At 38.4% G+C, this 22,357-nt stretch overlaps 1 protein-coding gene across 1 annotated transcript; it reads left to right on the top strand.

Annotated features, from left to right (window-relative positions):
- The first annotated feature begins 18,369 nt into the window (after positions 1-18,369).
- LOC127086156 (BES1/BZR1 homolog protein 4) lies at positions 18,370-21,929 on the top strand. The gene is made up of 3 exons (XM_051026870.1): positions 18,370-18,779; positions 20,515-21,248; positions 21,519-21,929. The coding sequence occupies exons 1-3, from the start codon at positions 18,564-18,566 to the stop codon at positions 21,520-21,522; spliced, it is 954 nt and encodes a 317-aa protein (XP_050882827.1). The 5' UTR covers positions 18,370-18,563; the 3' UTR covers positions 21,523-21,929.
- Positions 21,930-22,357: the final 428 nt, after the last annotated feature.

Raw genomic sequence — 22,357 nt, 5'->3', positions numbered from 1 at the left:
ATATGAATTACTTCTAACAAAAACAAGAACAAGAAGAAACAATGGCAAAATGGAAAACCAACATAAACTAACATCAAAATAAATATTACATAGATAAACATTAAATAAATTTAACAATACATGTCATTAAAAACAGGTGGTTCAGGTCGTTGCAACATTATTATAATATCTTTGGATGATCTTTGAGTTGTCGCATTCACTTCAATCAGACCCTTTATTGAGTAACAGTTAAAAGTACTCTACATAAACTTCAAATCATCATGGTGAACCGTATCTTCCCTTTGTTATCAATCAAGGATGAACGGTACTCGAGTTTGAAAACTCTCTAATTTTCTGGATATCGGAGAAGAGTTTTTAGATCGACGAGAAGTATGTCCTTGCAAATCTAAAATTGAAGTGGGGCTTTGTGAAAATGCAGTCACAATATTTTCATCCTCTTTCATTCTGAAAAACTCATATTGTTGAATTAGAAGATTAACTTTGACTTCTTGTGATTCAAAAATAGTTTTAGTAGTAGACTTGCAAATGATCTTTATGTACTCAGAGTGAGGCAAAACACCTACCATAACGCGTCTCACTCTCTGGTGTTTTCTATAAATCTTCTTCTGAGTTGGTGTGAGAATTTTTCTATCAGCTACCATTCCTACTCCATTCACAGGAATATCAATGTCATCTTCAAGAATGTCCCACAACTCATCGCCAGGATCTATGATATGTGTGTACATCTTGTTTTTCCACCATTCAAATTCAGTAGAGTCTCCACTAAATATTGGATGTCTAGCAACATAGTTTTTCTTTTTTAGATGTACTATAATAACGATAAAGAGAACCACTAGGATTAGGTTGTGGACTAGGAATACCATCATCAGGGTGAGATACTTTAGAATAATTCATTATATGAAATGTGTTTTTCTCAGGATCTTTTCTGCACCACTGTTAAGTGGTTAACATAAACCTTGCTCTTATGCCAACTGAAGGTGAGAGAAACACAAGAAGGGGGGTTAAATTGTATTGCCTTTTTCTCCTTTTTCTTTCTCTTTTGAACTCAGTTAACAAATTCTGAACACAAGGTGCAAAGTCTGTATCAGAGTCTGAGTTATTTTTCTTGAATATCCTTATTAGATTTTGAACCAGAATCTGACTCAGAGTTATACAACTTTAGCAGCGAATTAATAGTTCAGAGGATAAGAAAATAAAGCAAAGACACATGAAGTTATCTTGGTTCCTCTCACAAATTGAAATTAGTCCAGTCCCCTTGCATTTCCAAAGGATTTTTACTATAACCAAATCTAATTAAAAATGTCCAAGGACAAAACAAGAGACTTTCAATGCTCAAACCCTCAAGTAAGAGACTTTTATGCTCAAATCCTCAAGTAAGAGACTTATATGCTCAAACTCATAAACAAGATACTTCCAATGCTCAAACTTTCAAGTAAGGAACTTATATGCTCAAGCACACAAGCAAGAGACTTTTGAATCTATAACAAACTGTTTAGAGATTTAGGGTAAAAACTATACTTTATATACAATCAGAGGTGTAGAGAAAATACAACTTAGAAAAACTCTAAGACTTAAGAACTTCTAAAATATACAATTGTTAAGATATTCTAAGTCTAGAAAATTTGACATAGTGAATTCTCTTTGAAATGCCAAGGTTCAAAGTCTTGTATTGCAGTGTATTAGTCTTCATCTTCAAGCATATCTGCTTCTTAAATAGACAAAAGGAAAAGAGACGTTGGAAGACTTTCACCATAAATGTGTTCGCTGTGACTTTTGGCGAACAACCTCTGGTTTACCAAAACTTGTAGAATTGGGTTACTTGCAGGATCAACCACACAAATCCTAGGACATGTGCAAATCTAGATGGTCTTGAAGATGTCTAGAATCACTTTCATATATTTCATTTTTGTTCTCTAAGTGTTTTACGTCGAAATATGTTGATTAAAACGTTAAGTGGATGTAAATTTAACAAGATAAAGTAAATGGCGGAAAATAACTGACGAAATGTAAAGTGTCGAAAAAGGGAAAGTGCAGAAAGATAAACTACTGGAAAACATAAAAGAGATTCGTAAAGAACTTTAAATTTTATAAAATAAACTTTGAAGGAATTGGTGTTTGTTTACACATACATTTTCCAAATATCACTCTTTTCTCTCACACGGGTACTTTGAGTGTTTTCAGGAATTTTGTATAAGTAATTCTTCACACCCTTTTCTGATAACAACTACCCTATTTATATACAAATAACATAACTGTTACTAACGGTTAAATCCTAAAACTGTGACGAACGGCTTTCATCTCTTCGCCAGATGCTTCCACGCGTCTTCTGTCAAACGTCACAACTCTTTAAATTCAAATTTACACTTTAAGTCGAAATGACACCTTCCTTCAGGTCGAAATTATCAATATACTGCAATATCTTCCATGTCTTGTCAAAAGTACTTTTCTAGCTGCAAATATCATGTCGAAATATCAAAGCTTCCATTTTGTCGAAGTGTCGAACCACACTTATCAACCAAATCATTTTATCCCATGTCATCATTTGTCGAAACAGTCACTCTGTACACCAAATCTCATGGCGTCGAAAACGCACGTATACAAATTGCCCCCCAGCAAAGACGTTTCGACTGTTGTTTTGGAGAAACAGTCATTTGTTGTCCACCAGTGTTTTGATGCCATGTCTTTTAATCCTCATTAAATGCAAGTCTGATAATCTCAATTTCCAATGCAGGTTCATCATTACACTTTCTTCACAATGTCACGTCTAGCCCACGTTCGCAGCCTACTTCCATCATTTCCTCACATCATGGTCTCTTTTCAACTTCCACCTCTTTATCATTCCCATCAGAAATGGCCACGTGTCCCACTAACATCATTACCATCCTAAAACGTTTCAACATCTTCTTCCTATAAATACCCATAAACCTTTTCTTTAAACCCTTTTCCGTTTCAGATTTCCTTTCCTCATACCCATTTCTTAAGCTTTCACATTTTCCTGAGGAAAACTCCCAAGCTCTTCTTAACAATGGCTACTAACAAACCTTCAAGCAGCCAACCTTCCAAGAAGAAACAGAATCCAGCTTTCCCTCCTGTACATGATCTGAAGGTGCCAATGACCATTGGAAATCAACAGTATGTTCCAGAACCTCCAAATGAGAAAGAGAAAGACTGCATCTATAAATCTCAGGTACTAATCCCTGTTCTTATTTCTGGAAATTGTCATGCTATGTTAGGTCCCCTTCCGAATCCAGAGATTAAACCAGAGCGCTTAAGAGAATTTTTTCCCTCTTACTTTCACACAAAACCCATAGGCGCTGGAAGAAGACCTCAGCCTAAAGAGAAAGTTGTAGAACAAAAAGATTCATCGAGTTCGACGGATATTGGAGAGTTGGACTTAACCTATTTGAACTATCCTAGGATTTTTAGAACTTGTCCATGGTCGAAAGATCCTTCTGATTACGTATCTTGGTTAGATAAAATCGAAAAAGTTAAAGGGGCTTTTTGGAAAGAGGTAGGCATTTTCGACCTTATCCAGTTGTCGAGAGTAGGACCCAATATCTGCCCAAATATGCTTTTGGCTTCTCTCTACTTTTGGGATAGTACTTACAACACCTTTCACCTTCCTTGTGGGATGGTTACGCCTACCCTTTTTGACGCATCAGCCATTGTTGGTCTTCATCCCAATGGTATAGATTTTGACCCTACTGTCTTAAATGAAGATACCATTGCTTTTGAGACTAGCCTTGCACCCTACTCCTTATTCATGTCATATTATCACGATAAGAGTACTACTGAAGTTTCAGATGTCGAACATATAGCTTTTCTAACACTGTGGCTATCCAAATATGTGTTTTGTTCTCGCTCTCTCCAAGTTGCTAAGAGATTCATTACCATAGCCAATCAACTTCATGCCGGCACAAAACTATGCTTGAGCGAAATGATTCTGGCGAACCTTTATGAATCTCTGAGTGAGAGCGTACATTTTTTAAAAAACACCAAAACCCAAGGGAAAATCAACTTATCAGGACCTTTCTGGCTCTTGCAATTATGGCTCAATGCCACCTTTGAAGCCAATCTTCCTGCAGCGCCAGAAATAGATGAAGAAGAAGTAAAAAATAGGACTGTCGAATGGCCAAGATTAGTGCTAATAACGCCATCTGATGAAGGAATCAGCCTTCGACAAGCTTTTAAAAGCTATGTTATGATGTTTGCTAAGAGTTATCAATTTACTTCGACCATGGCACCTTTTGCTGATAGAAAGATTGGACCTAAGTGGTTTACCCAACAACTGCCTTTGGAGATGCAAAAGGATGAAAATACATTTCTGAATGTTTGGGAATCATTCTTAACCCCCAGGCTCCTTTTTTCTTACCGTAACACCACTAAAAATCAAATTGCTTTGATAGTTTATCAACCCAACCTTGTTTCTAGACAGTTTGGTCTAATCCAAATCAAACCTCAACCTATATTTCCCAAGAAAGGATCCATCATCTTTTATAACTCCCTTCATACTGAAGACGAAGGCAAAGAGCTGTCGAAGAAACTAGCTGATGATTCTCTCGACATTCGACCAGTTATTTTTCGACCCTCATTCTTATGCACTCCTAAGTTTGATGAATGGTGGAAGGATTATTATTCCAACAAATTTTTCGACGTAGCTGCTTTCGCTACACATTTGACAAATGCTTTCGCTTTTGTGCAGGATCGGACCAAAAAAGGTATTCAACGACACATTAAGGAAATACAGAAATTTCAAAAATATTTTGAAACTGCGTATAGACCTGATGATCTTAGTCGAACCATATGTGAAGCAGCGGCCGAATTAAAACGTAAATTGACGGAGAAGTTTGCAAAACTGTCATTGCCTTCCAATCTTTCACCAGAGGCGCGCTATGACCTTGCTTTCAGTTGTCATCCACCAAAGTTTCCTCCTTTGCCAACTGCTGACTTTGGGGTGGCGTTTAGTTTTCCACTTCCAGACTGGTTCCTTTGTGGGGATTTTATGAAAATTCTTCGTCAAAAGTATCAAAAACCTGCTGAGCGTGTGGTTCCGACTAAGTATCATCTGGGCGAATATTCAGGACACCTTCATGTTGGAATAGAACACGTTCGCGTGGAAGATCCCATTCTTGAAGGTGTTCACAGAAAAAACATGATTTTTCCTTCTGTTATTCTAACTGTCTTATCATGTCTCTCTTATATTTGTTTTTGAATTTTCTTTCTTTCCTTAGCCGTGAAGATCCCTGCTAAGAAAGCTGTTGTCGAAGCGACGCCCAGTACTGCTAAGAAGCCTTCGACAAAGGTACAAAACTTCTCTTCTTATTATTCATCTTCCCTTTTTCAAAACTAACTGGCTTTGGCCTGCATGACTAGGTAAGTCGAAAACCCCCAACAATCCAAAAGAGAAAGAGTGAAGAGGAGAAAGAAGAGGCTAAAGTCCCCAGTGAAGAGTCTGGTGACGAATCTCCAGAGTTAATCCCTCCCCCTCAGAAGAAGAAGAAACTCACGAAGGTCTCTTCCCAAAGATCTATCATTAAATCAACTAGGAAGGATTCTGCCAGTACTCCCCCTGCTAAACATCAGTCGAAAGATACGGAGAGTGGGAAATCCAGCTTTAATACTGAGATTCCTGAGGTAATTTTTTATTTCGACAACATACATTCGCCTTTTCTGCATCTTTTTCTTCTAAATCTTAGAATTATTTTCAGGAACAAGTGGCTGTCGAAAGAACGTCTGAGAAAATTCGGGAGGAAACGACCCCAGAAGAAGATATCCCCACAAGTGATCATGACATGCAAACTGTAGCAGAATTCGACACTACAGTGGGTGAAGCTTCTGAAGATGAATCTCCTCCTCATCCAGGATTAAATGTTGCACCTCAGGGTGATGACATTGATATGGAGGTTGTGGTCGAAGATGATCCTGAAGATGGAGCTGCCAGAGATGGGGACAACCAGTCGAAGCGAACAGAGGTTGAGCATGCTTCGACGCGAAACACTCCACCTGCTCCTGACCAGGCCCAAGGGAGTAGCAAATCAACTGGTTCGACCAGTTTCTCCCGCGAGGAACTTGAAAATCTCAAGGTGCAAAGACCTTTGGAGTATCTGAAAGCCATGCTTAGCACCCGTTTTAATTTCCAGGATTCTTCACAGAGTAGTTCGACCACTTCTGGGGCAACTTCTGAAGCACCATCACTTGGCAACATCTTGACCAAAATCAAAACGAAAATCCTTGATGTCGATTTGTTCAAAGTCTTGGAAGAAAATTCCCTTGCTCAAATTGATCTTAAGAAAATTTTGAAGCAAGTGAATGTCCTGGAAGCTTCTTCTGAGATTGGAAGTTTTGTGATGGAGCTGATGACTCTCATTGACTTGGCCACTGCAGATCTCCATCGTCAAAGAGATCTCACCAATCAGATCTCCTCCAAGTCTGAAACTCAAACTGCTGAATGGGATGCCGTTTCGACTTCGACTGACAAAGTTTCAAAATTGCAAAAGCTCTCTGAAACTTATGTCAAAGAAGTTGTTGCTTGTGATGACAATATCCAAAAATGGAAAACACAGATAGCAGCGCTTCAAGAAAAGATCTCTCAAGAGGAGAAACGTAAGGCATCCATACAGCAACCCAAGCAGAGCGAGATTGACGAAGAATTGAGGGTGGGTATTCGACATGCAGAAAAAGCCCAGCTTCTTAGTCAGGAGATTGAGACTCTCTCTACTCACAAGAGTCTCTGTGATCATCGACTCCAGTTTCAGAGGCAGAAATTCGCCGCTTTGAAGGATACTTTTGCCAATTTTAATTTGTAGTCGAATTTATTTAGCAATTCTCAGCCCTTTGAGGCTTTCTTTGTAATAACTTTTGAATGCCATTTTTTATTTGGCCCATCTTATCACAATTATGTTTGCACTTATTCTGTTACTACTTTTACTTCCTGCAATATAGGCTTATACTTTTTCAAATACTTACCATTTATTCTTAGGATTCTCTTATCCTTCTCTATTTCTTCTATTTCGTACGCGCCGTTTGAAAATGTTCTCAAAACCTGGAAAGGTCCCTCCCATTTAGGAGACCACTTTCCCATTAATTTATCCTTTCGATCCATAGGAAGGATTACTTTCCACACAAGGTCACCTATTAAGAAAGTCTTGAATCTTACTTTCTTGTTGTAAAATTTTTTCGACCCTCTTCTTTTGTCTTCTTATTAGGTCTAGCGCGCGCAGCCTTTCCTCGTCTAAATCAACTAGTTCGTCCATCATCATACTCCAATATGTCTCTGATGGGATTTCATGATGCCTTTGCACTCTAACTGACTGCAGATATATTTCGACCGGCAAAACTGCATCATGTCCGTAAGTCAACTTGAATGGAGTCGAATTCGTTGCCTCTTTGGGGGACGTTCGACAAGCCCACAAGGCTTGGTCCAAAGTCTTATGCCAATTCCTAGGTTTTTTCCCCACATGCTTCTTAATCAAGTTTATCACTACCTTGTTGGCTGCTTCAACTTGCCCATTTGCTTGAGCGTAGTAAGGTGTCGAAGTAAGGAGCTTAAAACCTGTTTCTTGTGCAAATTTCTGCATGTTTTTACCGGTGAACACAGATCCTTGATCTGTTGTTATTGTCTCAGGTATCCCAAATCTGTAAATTATGTATTTTTGGATAAAGTCTATGACTGCTTCTTGATCCACATTCGCCAATGGTATAGCTTCAGTCCATTTTGTGAAATAGTCTATCCCAACCAAAATGTACCTTTGTCCTTTTGAGGAAGCTGGTCGAATCTCCCCGATTAAGTCCAACGCCCATCCTCTGAATGGCCAAGGTTTTATAATTGAGTGCAACTCACTTGCAGGGACGTGGGGTATGCCTGCATGTACTTGACATTCCTGACAACCTTTTGCGAATTCGACACAGTCTTTCAGCATTGTTGGCCAATACATTCCTTGTCGAAATAATAACCACTTCATTTTGTGACCTGCTTGGTGTGCGCCACACGCTCCACTGTGTACATTCGACAAGGCTATGTAGGCTTCGTCTTCACTCAGGCATTTCAACAAAACTCCTTCTGCAGTCTTTTCGAATAATTCATTTCCCAAAAGTACGTAACTCAAAGCTCTGTATTTTATCTTTCTTTCTGCTTTCTGATTTGGGTCTTGTAGATAATCCTTGACAGGCTTTCTCCAGTCTGTTATTCCTGAATCATCCATGTTGAATATCTCAAAGTTTTCTTCGTCACCGTATCCTAATCTTATTGACTCTAGATCTGATGGAGACAACTTGGTGGATACGACTCTTCTTCTGACTTCAATGGCTTCTTCTAACTTTTCCTTCGACACTTTGTATCCGGATGCTAGTTGAGCAAGATCGTTTGCTTCTTGATTCTCCAACCTGAGAATGTGCCTGAAGACGACATTGTCGAACTCTTTGAGAAGTCTATTGGCTATTACAAAGTACATGATTAAATTTTCTTTCACGCACTTATACTCTTTCGTCAACTGCTTTATCACCAGTTCGGAATCACCCATTATTTCGACTCTCGTTGCCCCCAATTTCAACAAGATTTCAAGTCCAGCGATCAAAGCTTCATATTCTGCTTCATTGTTTGAACACAGACTTTCCACTTTGTACTTGAATTTTGTTGGAATTCTGTCGGGAGAAATAATCAACATCCCAACGCCAGTTCCATTTTTATGACTGGAACCGTCGAAGTACAGTTTCCAAGGTTCTAATTCGACGTACTCCACATCTTCGTTTATAGAATGGTCGGCTATGAAATCAGCGACCACTTGTCCTTTCACCGCTTTTAAAGGCAGATATTTCAAAGAGTATTCTATTAAAGCTAAAGCCCACTTTCCAATTCGACTATGTAAAATAGATTTAGATAACATATACTTTATTACGTCGAAATGGGAAGAAATATATACATCGACAGGTTTTATATAATGCTTCAATTTCATACAAGAGAAATATACACATAGGCATAGTTTTTCTATAATGCTATATCTGGTTTCGGCATCATTTAGGACTCTACTGAGATAATAGATGGCTCTTTCGACGCCATTCTTGTCTTCTTGACACAACATACTTCCTAATGTTTTGTCTGACGCCGAAATATACAATCTCATATTTCTTTTTCTGCAAGGAGACATCAGGATTGGGGGACTAGCCAGGTACTCCTTGATTTTGTCGAAAGCCGCTTGCTGTTCTTGCCCCCATGCGAAGTCTTCCTTCTTTAGTCGAAGTAGAGGAGAGAAAGCTTGTGTCTTCCCACTGAGGTTGGAGATGAATCTTCTGAGAAAGTTGATTTTCCCTAACAGAGACTGCAACCCCTTTTTTGTTGATGGCGCTTTCGCTTCCATTATGGCCTTGGCTTTATTTTCGTTTATTTCGATCCCCTTCTTATGGACCACAAAGCCTAAGAAATCACCCGCCTGCACACCAAAAGCACATTTAAGTGGGTTCATTTTCAAACCAAACTTCCTCATCCTTTCAAAGGATTGTCGAAGATGATCTATATGACTTTTCCCTGAAACAGACTTAATCACAATGTCGTCAATATACACTTGCATGAAAGTTTCGATAAAGTCATGAAAGATGGAATTCATGGCACGTTGGTAAGTCGCTCCAGCGTTCTTTAAACCAAAAGGCATTACTACCCATTCGTACGTTCCTATGGCTCCAGGACAACGGAAAGCCGTTTTAGGAACATCTTCTTCAGCGATAAAAATTTGGTTATAGCCAGAGTATCCGTCTAGCATACTTAAGTACTCATGGCCGGCTGCAGAATCTATGAGCATTTCTGCCACTGGCATAGGATATTCATCCTTTGGGGTAGCCGAGTTTAAGTCTCGAAAATCAATACATACCCTAAGTTTGCCATTTTTCTTAATTACTGGAACAATATTTGCAATCCATTCGACATACCTGGTCGTGCGGATGAACTTGCATCTTAGAAGTCTTTCGACCTCTTCTTTTATTTTCGACAGGATTTCTGGTGCGAAGCGTCTCGGAGTCTGCTTCACTGGCTTCTTTCCTTCCATTATTGGCAACTGCATTTCGACCAGGCTTCTGTCAAGACCAGGCATTTCGTCATAATCCCATGCGAAGCAGTCTTTGAACTCTTTCAGCAACTGGACTATTTCGACCTTAAACTGGGGGTCCATTTTCGCACTTATGTAGGTTGGTCTATTCTCTATCCCCACCCCCAAGTTTATTTCTTCTAAAGGATCCTGCGCTACCATCTTCTCGTTAGTTGACACTGGATCTTTTTCGAACCCCAGGGGTTCGTCGTCGTAAATGGCGTCAAGCTTTTGGTGTTGCCATTCGCCCATTTGGTTGGTGACATGATCTTCCGCAACGTCTTCTTGGGGACATTGCTTGTTGGAGTTCTCTTGGTTGGCTTCGACAGCCATATTTTTTGCTTCAGCCTCAAGGGCCTCTTTTAGTTTGTTTTCGGCTATGTAAGCCGTAATCTTTTCGATCGCTGATTGTTCACTCGTCATCGTCAAATTCACTACCCCATCCCGTCGGCGCTATATGAGTGGTTCCCCATATGTAAGTTTCGCCAATCACTTCTTTATCCCACTGGAAACCATGCGTTGGATGCAGGTACATGGAGCAATAGGCATTGTCTGTCGTCTTCAAGTCGAATTCTGCCGGGCTGCAGGGAGGTATATGAGCCAGGTTTTTGTCGAAGCTTTGGCTGTTGACAGTGTTCACCTCGGTCATGAAGTAGCTTTGGTCAGCCTCGATGTTTTCGACGATTCCATCTGGCCTCCATATGGCTATCCGCTGGTGCATCAAAGAGGGTACGACTCCCACGCCGTGAATCCACTCCCTACCAAGCAGTAGGTTGTAGTTGGCTTTTGAAGCAATGACTATGAACATTGTAGGCCTTGTTATGGTTCCTACAGTTAAGTTCACTTGGATGACTCCCATAGTTGTTCCTATCTTCCCTTCGTAATTCGACAACACCATGTTGTGAGGCTTCGCGTCCGAATCGTCTTTTCCAATCTTCTTCAGCATGTAGTGGGGCATCAAGTTCACTGCCACTCCCCCATCCACCAGTATCTTATTCACACCGACATTTTCCACCTTTCCTTTTATAAACAGAGGTTTCAAGTGCGCTTTCATGGAGTCGTCTGGTCTTTCGAAGAAAGCGTTCTGCTCTTCGACGCATCCGTTGTTCATCACGTAGTAGCAGACGGGCTTGTGTGCCATTGTTTCTTCTTCCATTTCGTCTCCTTCATCCTCGATCTCCATGACTCTATCATAGTCTCTAGGGAGCACAGAGACCACGTTGCAAATTACGTTGAAGGATGCTTCTGAGTCAGAGTTAAAACTGTCGGTTACTTCATCATCTTCCTGCATCTTCTCCTTCGACGCCACCGATTCGACAACTCTGCTAGGATTGATCTGGAGGGGAGTCTCTTTCCTGGTCCTTGTCTGACGATTGTTGCTAGATTCTGCTTCGTCTGGACCGTTCATGTTCTTTTTTGCCATCTCTATTTCTGCCCTCTTCTGCCTTTGGAACCTCCTCCATTGGGATCTGGACATGGGATTCTTGCCTTTGTAATTCTCTGAAGGGTATGGTCTTGGCCTGTGTTTTTCCATTTCCTTCTTGCCCTCCATCGACGCGCCTCTCTGAACCTCAAACCTTCCCCATTTCTTCTACCCCTGGGCGTCCCTAATGGGTTGAACCCATTTGTCGTCCGTTGCTTTGTCAGATGGTTTATAGGTGTTCTGGCGTCTCTCTCCGTGCCTCCACTGGTGGTGATCACTTCTCCTTGGGTCATATCTCACTGTTCCCCAATTCTCTTTCCTCTTGGGCTTATTCACCGCTTCCAGGTTGGTTGCTGCCTTCCTGTCGAAGACTGCGCTGCAGCGTGGGCACAACATCACTTCGGTTTTCATCCTTTGGCATCTCTTGATGAATTCCATTAAGTTTTCCTCCTCTCTAGGATAGGCCAGCCTTTGGTGCTCTTTCCGACGACGATCTTCGCCCTCTTCGACCTGGTCCTTCTGAGATATTTCCACCATATTTACCCCAACATTTCGTTCGTCGGCGATGCTTAATTCGTTCATCTTTCTAATGAGCCTTTCTTCTTCGCCTTCGACGCCTTTTGGTGTCTGGTCGAACTCTTTCTCTGGGCAGCAGCACCAAGATATGGTCCTGGGACCATGTTTGCAACAACATTTGTTCCAATTTCTTCTGGGGTCTTCCATTGTCCTACGCAGAATCCCACTGATCACGGGCTTCGAAGGACCGTTAGCGGCTTCCGCTTTGATTTTTGTGACTTCTTTACTGAAAGGCCCCATAGTGTTGACGCAGGTGGCGATATCACCTTTCTTCTTTTTGTTAGAATCAAGGCCTTCAGCAACCTTGTTTTCAATCACGAGGTCTTCAGTAACCCTCTCTTTCGTATTAGGGGAATGCTTAATTTCGTCGACTGTTTCTTCATCGTTGTCTGAAAAAGCATCTCCCCAACCGCTTGGTCGGATTGTGTTGATGTCGATCTGGGAGCTTGCCGGCGCGTCGTACTTCACAAGATAATCGTATTTCCCACTTGGCTGACCCAAGCGGTCCCAATTCTCCTCTTGTCGAAACTCCACATTCTCGACAGCGTCGTCACCGTTCTTCTTGTCGAAACCTTCAGTAGTTTCTATCCTTTTCTGGCTTGCGAGATCATCAGCAATCTCGACCATGTTGACATTTGCGTCGAAACTTCCAGGGGCTTCCACCATTTCCAAATTGCCATCAGGAGCAACTTCGGCCTCTACCATGTTCACGACGGATGGTTCAGCGTAGTGGGCTTCGACTGCTTGCATAGGATTCGAATCGATCTTCATTTGTTGTTTTGGTTTGTCACCAAACTTCAGCCTTCCGTCACGGATAGCATTTTGAACGAGATCCCTGAAAAGGAAACAACGAGACGTCTTATGGCCCAGAAAATTATGGTATTTACAAAAACCTCTCTTTTTCTGTTGTTCCATAGGCGGTTCTTTAGCGCCTGGTGGTTTTATTAATTGACCATCTTTAACCAACAGATCGAAGATTTCGTCACATTTGGTGATGTCGAACGTATAAGTCCTTTTGGGGAACTTATCGTTGGTTTCGACTGGGTTTCCGTTCGACGGAGTCAGTACTTTGCACGAATAAGGTGGCCCTTGCTTTAGTTCTGCTAGGTCAATCTCTTGTTCGTCGAAGCTACTTGGTTCGTTTTCGTCGAACTCATCATCTTGGCGAACCCCTACGTAGGCTACCCTCTCTTTTTTATTCTTATTTGCCCTGAATTTTTCGTCCCTTAACCTTTCGACCTGTCTCACTCTATCCGCTAATTGTGCCATATCCCTCAAATACTGGGTATCTAGTTTCTTCCTTATAGAATAGTCTAGTCCCCCTGCGGCCATTTCGACCAACTCATGTTCTGGCACTGGGGTGAAACATCTAGCCTTTAGCAATCTGAACCTATTTAAATAATCATCTATTGGTTCGGAGTGTTTTCTCTTGACACTGGCTAATTCTTTCAGACTTATTTTTGTTTGTCCCATGTAGAATTGTTCATGGAACAGCCTTTCTAATTGGGTCCACGTGTATACTGAGTTTGCAGGCAAAGATGTAAACCAAGTAAACGCGTTTTTTGTTAGGGAACTAGGGAAGTATTTTATTTTCAAATTTTCATTACGGGCTATTTCCCCTGCCTCGATCAGATAACGTGCCACATGTTCTATAGTGGATTCGCTAGTGTCCCCTGAGAACTTTGTGAACTTAGGGACTTTCCACCTTGGTGGCAGTTCTTCTTGCAGAATATATTCCGATAGTGGGGATGTGTAACTAGGCCTTTGTAAACCCATGTTCATCCCATTTTGTGCCATTATCGTTTCGACCATGGCTGCCAAATTGTTTTCGACAGGCGGATTATTATACCGTATCCGTTGTTGCAGTACAACATCCGCGTCTTGGCCTCTCTGGATTACTATCCTTCTAGGCTCTTGTGGAATAGGGGTTTCGACACGAGGCTGTTCGACTACATCCTCTTGGTTTCTCACGTCTGTTTGAGGATTATCCAACGGCATCTGGTTTATCGTGGGCTCTTCCTGGACTGCTACCGCTGGGTTATGAACCATTCGTTCTCTGTGTCGAGTTTGAGGGACTCCAAAGAAATCAGCAAGGCGCGTCATCTGCGCCGCCAACAATTGGTTTGTTTGGGTGGTGTTTTGTATTAGGGGGTTAAACACCGCTCCCATTTGTTGCGTCAACATTTGGACCATATCATGATTACTCTCGTCCATCTGCTGTCTAATTACTTGCGCCGAATTATTTGTTATTGGCGGCACGTAAAGTGGTTGTTGATTCGGTCTACTCATGTTTCCACCATATCCTGACCCTTGTAAGGGTGAAGACACGTTGGCCATTGAATCCGAATATACTAACGGGGAATTGTGTAAATTTGCCATCACCGAAGTTGGCATTCCAAAGGGTTGTTCCCTACCAGGCGGAGGCAAAGTGAAATTTGTTAGAAAAGGCCTAGAAGTGTTCCCCACAGGAGGGGGTGTCCCAACGGGCATTTGTTGTGCCCTGAAGGACGAACTAGGCGCGTTTTACGACATCGAAACCGCTGGTATCGACCCTGTTGACGAAGGTACAGCCTCTGACACAGGGACCGATCCTATATTGCCTTCTGTCGAAGGGGCAGGGTTGGATACTGGGATGGATTCGTTTGGATTATTTGGCTGGTTCGCCATTTTCCTTACTCTTGTTCTTTTAGGTATTTCTACTTCGGATACGGCTAGTTTACCGCTTCTCAGTCTCATACAAGGAAGAACAAATTTTGATTAGTGATTATCTAGATTTCTAGATTTTTTGCACTGTCCCACTGGGCGTGCCAATTTGTTCGCTGTGACTTTTGGCGAACAACCTCTGGTTTACCAAAACTTGTAGAATTGGGTTACTTGCAGGATCAACCACACAAATCCTAGGACATGTGCAGATCTAGATGGTCTTGAAGATGTCTAGAATCACTTTCATATATTTCATTTTTGTTCTCTAAGTGTTTTACGTCGAAATATGTTGATTAAAACGTTAAGTGGATGTAAATTTAACAAGATAAAGTAAATGGCGGAAAATAACTGACGAAATGTAAAGTGTCGAAAAAGGGAAAGTGCAGAAAGATAAACTACTGGAAAACATAAAAGAGATTCGTAAAGAACTTTAAATTTTATAAAATAAACTTTGAAGGAATTGGTGTTTGTTTACACATACATTTTCCAAATATCACTCTTTTCTCTCACACGGGTACTTTGAGTGTTTTCAGGAATTTTGTATAAGTAATTCTTCACACCCTTTTCTGATAACAACTACCCTATTTATATACAAATAACATAACTGTTACTAACGGTTAAATCCTAAAACTGTGACGAACGGCTTTCATCTCTTCGCCAGATGCTTCCACGCGTCTTCTGTCAAACGTCACAACTCTTTAAATTCAAATTTACACTTTAAGTCGAAATGACACCTTCCTTCAGGTCGAAATTATCAATATACTGCAATATCTTCCATGTCTTGTCAAAAGTACTTTTCTAGCTGCAAATATCATGTCGAAATATCAAAGCTTCCATTTTGTCGAAGTGTCGAACCACACTTATCAACCAAATCGTTTTATCCCATGTCATCATTTGTCGAAACAGTCACTCTGTACACCAAATCTCATGGCGTCGAAAACGCACGTATACAAAATGTGAATAACATTTGTACTTGATTGTACACATCAAGAAAAAACCTTTCTGCATGAGGAATTATCCATTGAAGTTCAGACAACTAAGAAGAGATTTTTGTTTAAGTCTTCACGTGAACAAAAGATCTCTGAGTATGTTAGAGTTTCCTCAATTCAAGAGATAAGGCAACCTTCAGAGATTGACTTTCTTTAGACTGCACTCTTCAAAGGTTGATCTCTTCAGAGTCTGGTTCTTCGCCTCTGAGGCTTCTGAGTCTGGATCACGAGAGGCTGATTTTCTTCAGAGTTGACTTCTTCAGAGTTTGGATCTTCCATCAGAGTCAGAGTCTTAAGAATTGATCTTCAGGGCTAGAGTCTGAAATTCTGATTCAGAATCTTCAAACACTACTTCATATGCTCTTAGTCTTATAGTTCTGCATACTTGAACAGATGTTAGAATACTCAATTATTTTTTAAATACTTTTTTATCATCAAAACCCAAAGGATATGGTATCAACCAATTTTGTTCCAACAACCTTTTCACATAAATGTTATATTTGAATCATTTCTTAATTTGATAAATTCATGAAATTGGTCATCAAAGTCAAACAACCATTATGTATTCTCCACTATATGATTGTTATATTCTGAGTCAAGAAACAAAGCCTCTTGCAAATACATTCTTGAGTCGTGAGAAACATTTCTCATTTCTTAAAAAAATATCAATCTTGGCCGGTGCTTAATCGACTAAGAATCATTTTTGACCAACTAGGAAAGTTAAACTCGTTATTTAATCTATTAGAGTTATCTGTTAAACAATTAAGGAGTGAGTTCACCTCCTAATTGATTAAGATGTCAATTAATCGATTACGGAGTGAATCTATTTCAGGATTTCCTTTTTTAACTTAATCGAATCGATTAACTTTTTGCTTTTAATAGATTACTGAACAATCATGCCCATAAATTATTACCTTTTTTTAGTTAAAGAGTCTTGCATTCACTTCAAAAGCACAAGTTTTATGAACTATCTATTCTCTTATCTCATTATTTTCTTTATAAAATCAATTTTATTCGCTACACATTGTATTAGCGATCAGAGAGTAAAAAAATTATCTTGATAGTTGTGTATTTATATTATTGTACTTAATTTGTTTATGCAAAAATTTAATTTTCTCGTGCATTTGCAATCGATTAGGAGGTTACACGTTAAACTATAAAAATTTAGTATAAGAAATGTTTGTTGAGGTAACCCTGCATAAAAATTTGAATTGTTATAGTGAAAATCTTTAAATTTTTTTTTTAAGAATTAAGTATGTTACATAATTTATGGTCGAATATCGATATAATTTCTGATACGATCTCTCAAACTTTATCTCATTTATGCTCTTTTTTTTATTTAAATTGCATGATAACAATTGTAGACCGTTGATAATGGAATAAACGTTTTCTTAACAACACTTTTTTCATCAATAATTTGATCATTACCGATGGATACGTGAATACTGAACATACATCATACTATAATTCAATACCAAGAACCACTACTACTTTACCATTACTCATGAGTTCCACACTTTTTTCTTTTCGGTTCTTTATAATTGTTTTGCAACTTTCCTTCTAGATATGTTTTTTTAATTTATTTTTTTCAATTGTGTCTTATTTGTAGTGTAGGCCCTAGATGTTCCTCTTCTAACACTAGTTAAAGTTACTTTGGTTGGTGGAAAAACATAAATAAAAAGCACTTGGGCCAATTTCCGAAAGAATTCATTTTAAACCTCTTTTGAACTCAATTTACACTAAACATCTCTTTTTCATCTCTTTCAATTTTCTAATTTTTCATGTAAAGTTTGTATATATTATCATCCATTTACTTCCTATGTTTTCTGTTTTTATTTTGTAATATAACCAAAAAAATTGTACCACCAATATTCGTCAATTGGCAATACCTCAAATTTTTATGTGATATAAATAAAAGCTCTTCTGCATTATAAAATCTAGTAACATTCTAAGAAAAAAGTTGCATTAATTGAACACCCAGTTTCTGAACTTTAATCAATAAACCCACATGACAATGGTTGATGGCAAAAAAGAAAAAGGACTAAATGTCACACTCCACACTTTTATGCTGTTCAAGGCAAGAGCCAATAAATTAAAAAGCCAATGAAAAAGAACCAAAAAAAAAAGTTAACACTGCTTTGGTTATTATTATTTTACTTTTATCGGAGCCCATAATATATCTTTTTAAAAAGATATTCTTACTTGAAAAATATACTTTAATATTTTCTGAATATATAAATGTCTATATATTAATTCTTATGTTAACTATTTTCTTTTTCATTCGTTTAATCCCTTTAACAATAGGTTTAGCCAACATTAACTGATTTTTATAGATTATTACGCAGATACTTTCTTCACGTAATCACAATGATTTATTTAAAATAAAAAAAAAATTTCAACTTATAATACAATTTTTTTTCTCAATTATATTTTTTAATCATTACTAATTTTATTATTAATTTTTTTAATCTATATAAAAAGTGAGTAATTAAAATATCGCAGATTCAATCCGTAATTTTTTCAATCTAATATTCATGTAAACTAAATTTCATTATTTATGAATTGGATCCGCAAATTTGGCTAATCAAGTATCTCTTCAACATCTACCCCACAAAAAATCCACGCTTCCCTTCACTTTTTCCTTTTCTTTCATTTTCATTACACACTTTTTCTTCTCCCTCTCTCATTTTTCCGACAAAGATCACTCTCCACTTCAAACCCTGCTAACTTCACCTCACTTCTTCATTTCCACACCTCCCTTTCTTCAACCTCGTTCACATCTTTTTTGGATTGGTCTGTATGACGTCAGGGACGAGGCTGCCAACATGGAAGGAGAGAGAAAACAACAAGAGGAGAGAGAGAAGAAGAAGAGCTATAGCTGCAAAGATCTTCTCTGGTTTGAGAATGTATGGTAACTTCAGATTACCAAAACATTGTGATAACAATGAAGTTCTTAAAGCTCTTTGTAATGAAGCTGGTTGGACTGTTGAACCCGATGGAACCACTTATCGTAAGGTAATACTATCAACTTTTCTTAACAAATGCTACTCATGCACCTTTACCATTCATGCTGAATTTGTTCATATTATAAAATTTTAAGTCTAGTTTTTTTTTATTGTCAATTGTCAAATTAGAGGGAAAAAACCAAATTTTTGTTTTTTTAGTGGGAAGCATAAAAGATCATTTTCTTTGATACATAGTCACTCTCACCTGAAAATTATAACTTTTTTTAGTTTTTATTTTCTGAATGTTGGATGACGGAAATGCCCCTGTTGGGTGTTTTTGTTTGTCGGTTAAAATTATATGAAACCTGTAATTTAGAAAATGGAGAGGGTACATTTGCATGAGCTTTTTGATATTTTCTGAGTTGGTGGCTACATAGGATTCCATTATGTATACACTTTTGCCTCACTTCTTCTCATGATTGTGATGGTGCTCGGTAAAGTTACTGTTAATTCATTTCCTTCCAAAATAAGACAGACATGTTTCAATTCAGGCTTATAATTAAAATCTAATCATACAAGTTTTTGTATGTAGTTAACATACTACTCCAAAATAAAAGAAAAGAAGTTTATGTATTGGGTTGAAATGCAAAAATTCAAGATGGAAATAATATATTTCCTCTGGAACTATGTATAATAAAAAAAAATATTTTTTAATTCATTAAGTAATTTATATATTATTCAATTACATTATTTAATAAATCTACGAAGTATAGATTTGGACATAGACACCCAGACATGACATAAATACTCAAACATCGATAATGTAAAAAAATAGAACACCGACTTCAATAAATATATATATATATATATATATATATATATATATATATATATATATATATATATATATATATATATATATATATATATATATATATATATATATATATATATATAAAATAGAATTTGAAGTTCATTTATCCATCTATTTATTAAAATAGTTAAAAATATTCTAATCAAAATAGATGTCATTATTGATAACATTTTTTTCAATTTCTATAATGTATGTTTAACCCTTTTTAGATGGGTGTGAAATTTGTTTAAGGTAGGTTGAAGTAAAAAAAAAACAATTTTTTTGAAACACATAAGTCTGAATTCTGCGGCATGTGTGGTATGAGTGTCGAACATCTTCAAAAAAGAGTGTCGAAGTAAAGGAAAAACTATTTTTTTAATGACACCTATATGACTTTTCGGATTATTATTTGTCCAACACGTGTGCGAGTGTCATTCATAGAATAGGATGAGGGGGAGTATTATTGTTATCCGAGGAAAATTAGTCTTAAGATATATAGATGAATATATTATTGATATTGCAAGTTTGAGGCAATGTATCGTTGAATAGTTACAAATTCAAGAGGGAAAGAATTGTGTTTCATGTTGGAATAGATTGAATGTCCGGTAACATATTCTATTGATCATTGAATTCTGTTTCCATTATATAGAATGGTTCTTGAAAGGGATGTGGTTTGACTAGTTTTGCTACTTTGATTAGATATGATCATATGACAGTATTAGTTTAGACCTGATAAGTTATAACATGCATATTTGAATAACTCGTGTTTACTTCTATTTTACAAACATGTAATCCTTCCATGCTTAGAGCCAAACTTCTGAACATGCCTTATGAACGGTTCAACCTTGGTTTTTCCTCCATTCGAGCGGTTTAAAGCAGTTTAACCATGAATCGGAGGCCTCTCGCGTGTTTTTTTTTGTATAAATTGATGGAAATATTTTTGCATAAGCAGGGATGCAAACCTTTAGAGCATATGGATATAATTGGCGGTTCATCGGCTGCAAGCCCTTGCTCATCTTACCATCCAAGCCCGGGCTCATCGTCCTTCCCAAGTCCATCTTCGTCTCCTTACGCAGCAAATCGTAACACCGATGGTAATTCCCTCATTCCGTGGCTCAAAAACCTCTCCACAGCTTCATCTTCAGCATCATCCCCGAAACTTCCACATCCCTACCTTCACAGCGGCTCCATCAGCGCGCCTGTCACACCTCCCCTGAGCTCTCCAACTTCCAGAACACCGAAAATGAATACTAATGACTGGGAAGAACGATCTGCACGGCCGGGATGGACCGGGCAGCATTACTCTTTCCTGCCTTCTTCAGGTCCTCCAAGCCCCGGCCGTCAGATAGTCGATCCTGAATGGTTTGCAGGGATCAAACTTCCTCATGCTAGTCCAACTTCCCCAACCTTCAACCTTGTCTCTCGAAATCCATTTGCTTTCAAGGAAGATGGCTTTTCGGGGAGCGGTTCGCGTATGTGGACCCCTGGACAGAGTGGAACGTGTTCTCCGGCTATTGCAGCTAGCTCGGATTACACTGCTGACATTCCTATGTCAGAAGCAATCTCAGATGAATTTGCATTTGGAAGCAACACATTTGGGATTGTGAAGCCTTGGGAAGGAGAAAGGATCCATGAAGAATTTCTAACAGATGATCTTGAACTTACACTTGGTAACTCAAAGACCAGGTACCTATGCATTATTATACTTTATAATAAATTAAATGTCTATCGCACAGTCTCTTCTGATCAAAGACGTGTCTGGTATCCGACAGCGATATCTGACGAACATAATATCTGATTACATACAATTAATTCAATCTTTTCAAATTATTACCTATGTCTACGTGTCAGTGTCGGGTCAGATGTTCTTGTCTGTATTAATGCTTCATATGTGTGGTCCTTTTGTTTTTGTTTAATATTCTACTAATCCATTTTAACATGCTCTTCTTCTGGCAGGTGAAGTCTTTATAAAAAGGAATGTCTTAACTTGTGTTGTAAACCACCCGGAGTCCAGCGCAAGCGGTTGGCATGCAGCGTGTTGTAAACTCCGAGATACCGAGTTCGATAAAAACATAGTTACCTATCATTTAACTTGAGTTGATTTTGTTAAGAAATGTTTGAGGAAATGGAGGTGAGTGGAAGAAGCTTTTACATTTTTTTTCTTTTCTTTTTCCTGTAATTTTTCACTTATATTTGGTCAGTACTTCAGTAATATACATGGTTAGTTAGGTGTGGGATGGATTTGCAACTCATTCATTTCATCATTGTTGTTATTGGACTCATTAGTATACTTTATGGATTGGATTGGTTTGCCGTGGAAAAAACCGAATGGCTTTGGAAAATGTTGAAATCTATTACCTAGTTCAATTGCCAAAAGCCCTTGTAGAAATTGATATGATTTTTTTTTCATGCAAGTTTCTCAATCACCACTTTATATATTCATATATACATACTATCGGAAAATACGCTACCAGAAGAACACTTTTGAAAACCTCCTGCATGATAATGACACGAAGTTATGGTGAATTTCTTATCATCCCTGTGATAAGGTTTCTAGATTGCGATTGAACGAGTTCACTTTTGAGAAAGAGTGAAAGTTGTCGAAAGGTAAGTTAAGTTTGGGGAGTGGGATTAGTAGTGTTGGACAAGTGAAAAGAGATGGCAGGGTGAAGGGAGAGAATGTGGATTCATAAAATTCAAAATTAAGGGCCATCTTTATATATATTTTATACGTGGATATCGCGTTCTTGAAAATTTGAAATTGTCTTTCATTTATTTAAAGATGTATCTTCGTA

Source organism: Lathyrus oleraceus, chromosome 5 (genome assembly GCF_024323335.1).
Source record: "Lathyrus oleraceus cultivar Zhongwan6 chromosome 5, CAAS_Psat_ZW6_1.0, whole genome shotgun sequence".
NCBI classification, from domain to species: Eukaryota; Viridiplantae; Streptophyta; class Magnoliopsida; order Fabales; family Fabaceae; genus Lathyrus; species Lathyrus oleraceus.
Note: the sequence above shows the minus strand (reverse complement) of the source record. Positions and strands in the feature narration are given on the sequence as shown.

Coding starts and splice junctions, on each gene's coding strand:
- LOC127086156 (XM_051026870.1), top strand. CDS start 18,564: ATGACGTCAGGGACGAGGCTGCCAACATGGAAGGAGAGAGAAAACAAC. Junction 18,780..20,514: donor ATGGAACCACTTATCGTAAG/GTAATACTATCA, acceptor TTGCATAAGCAG/GGATGCAAACCTTTAGAGCA.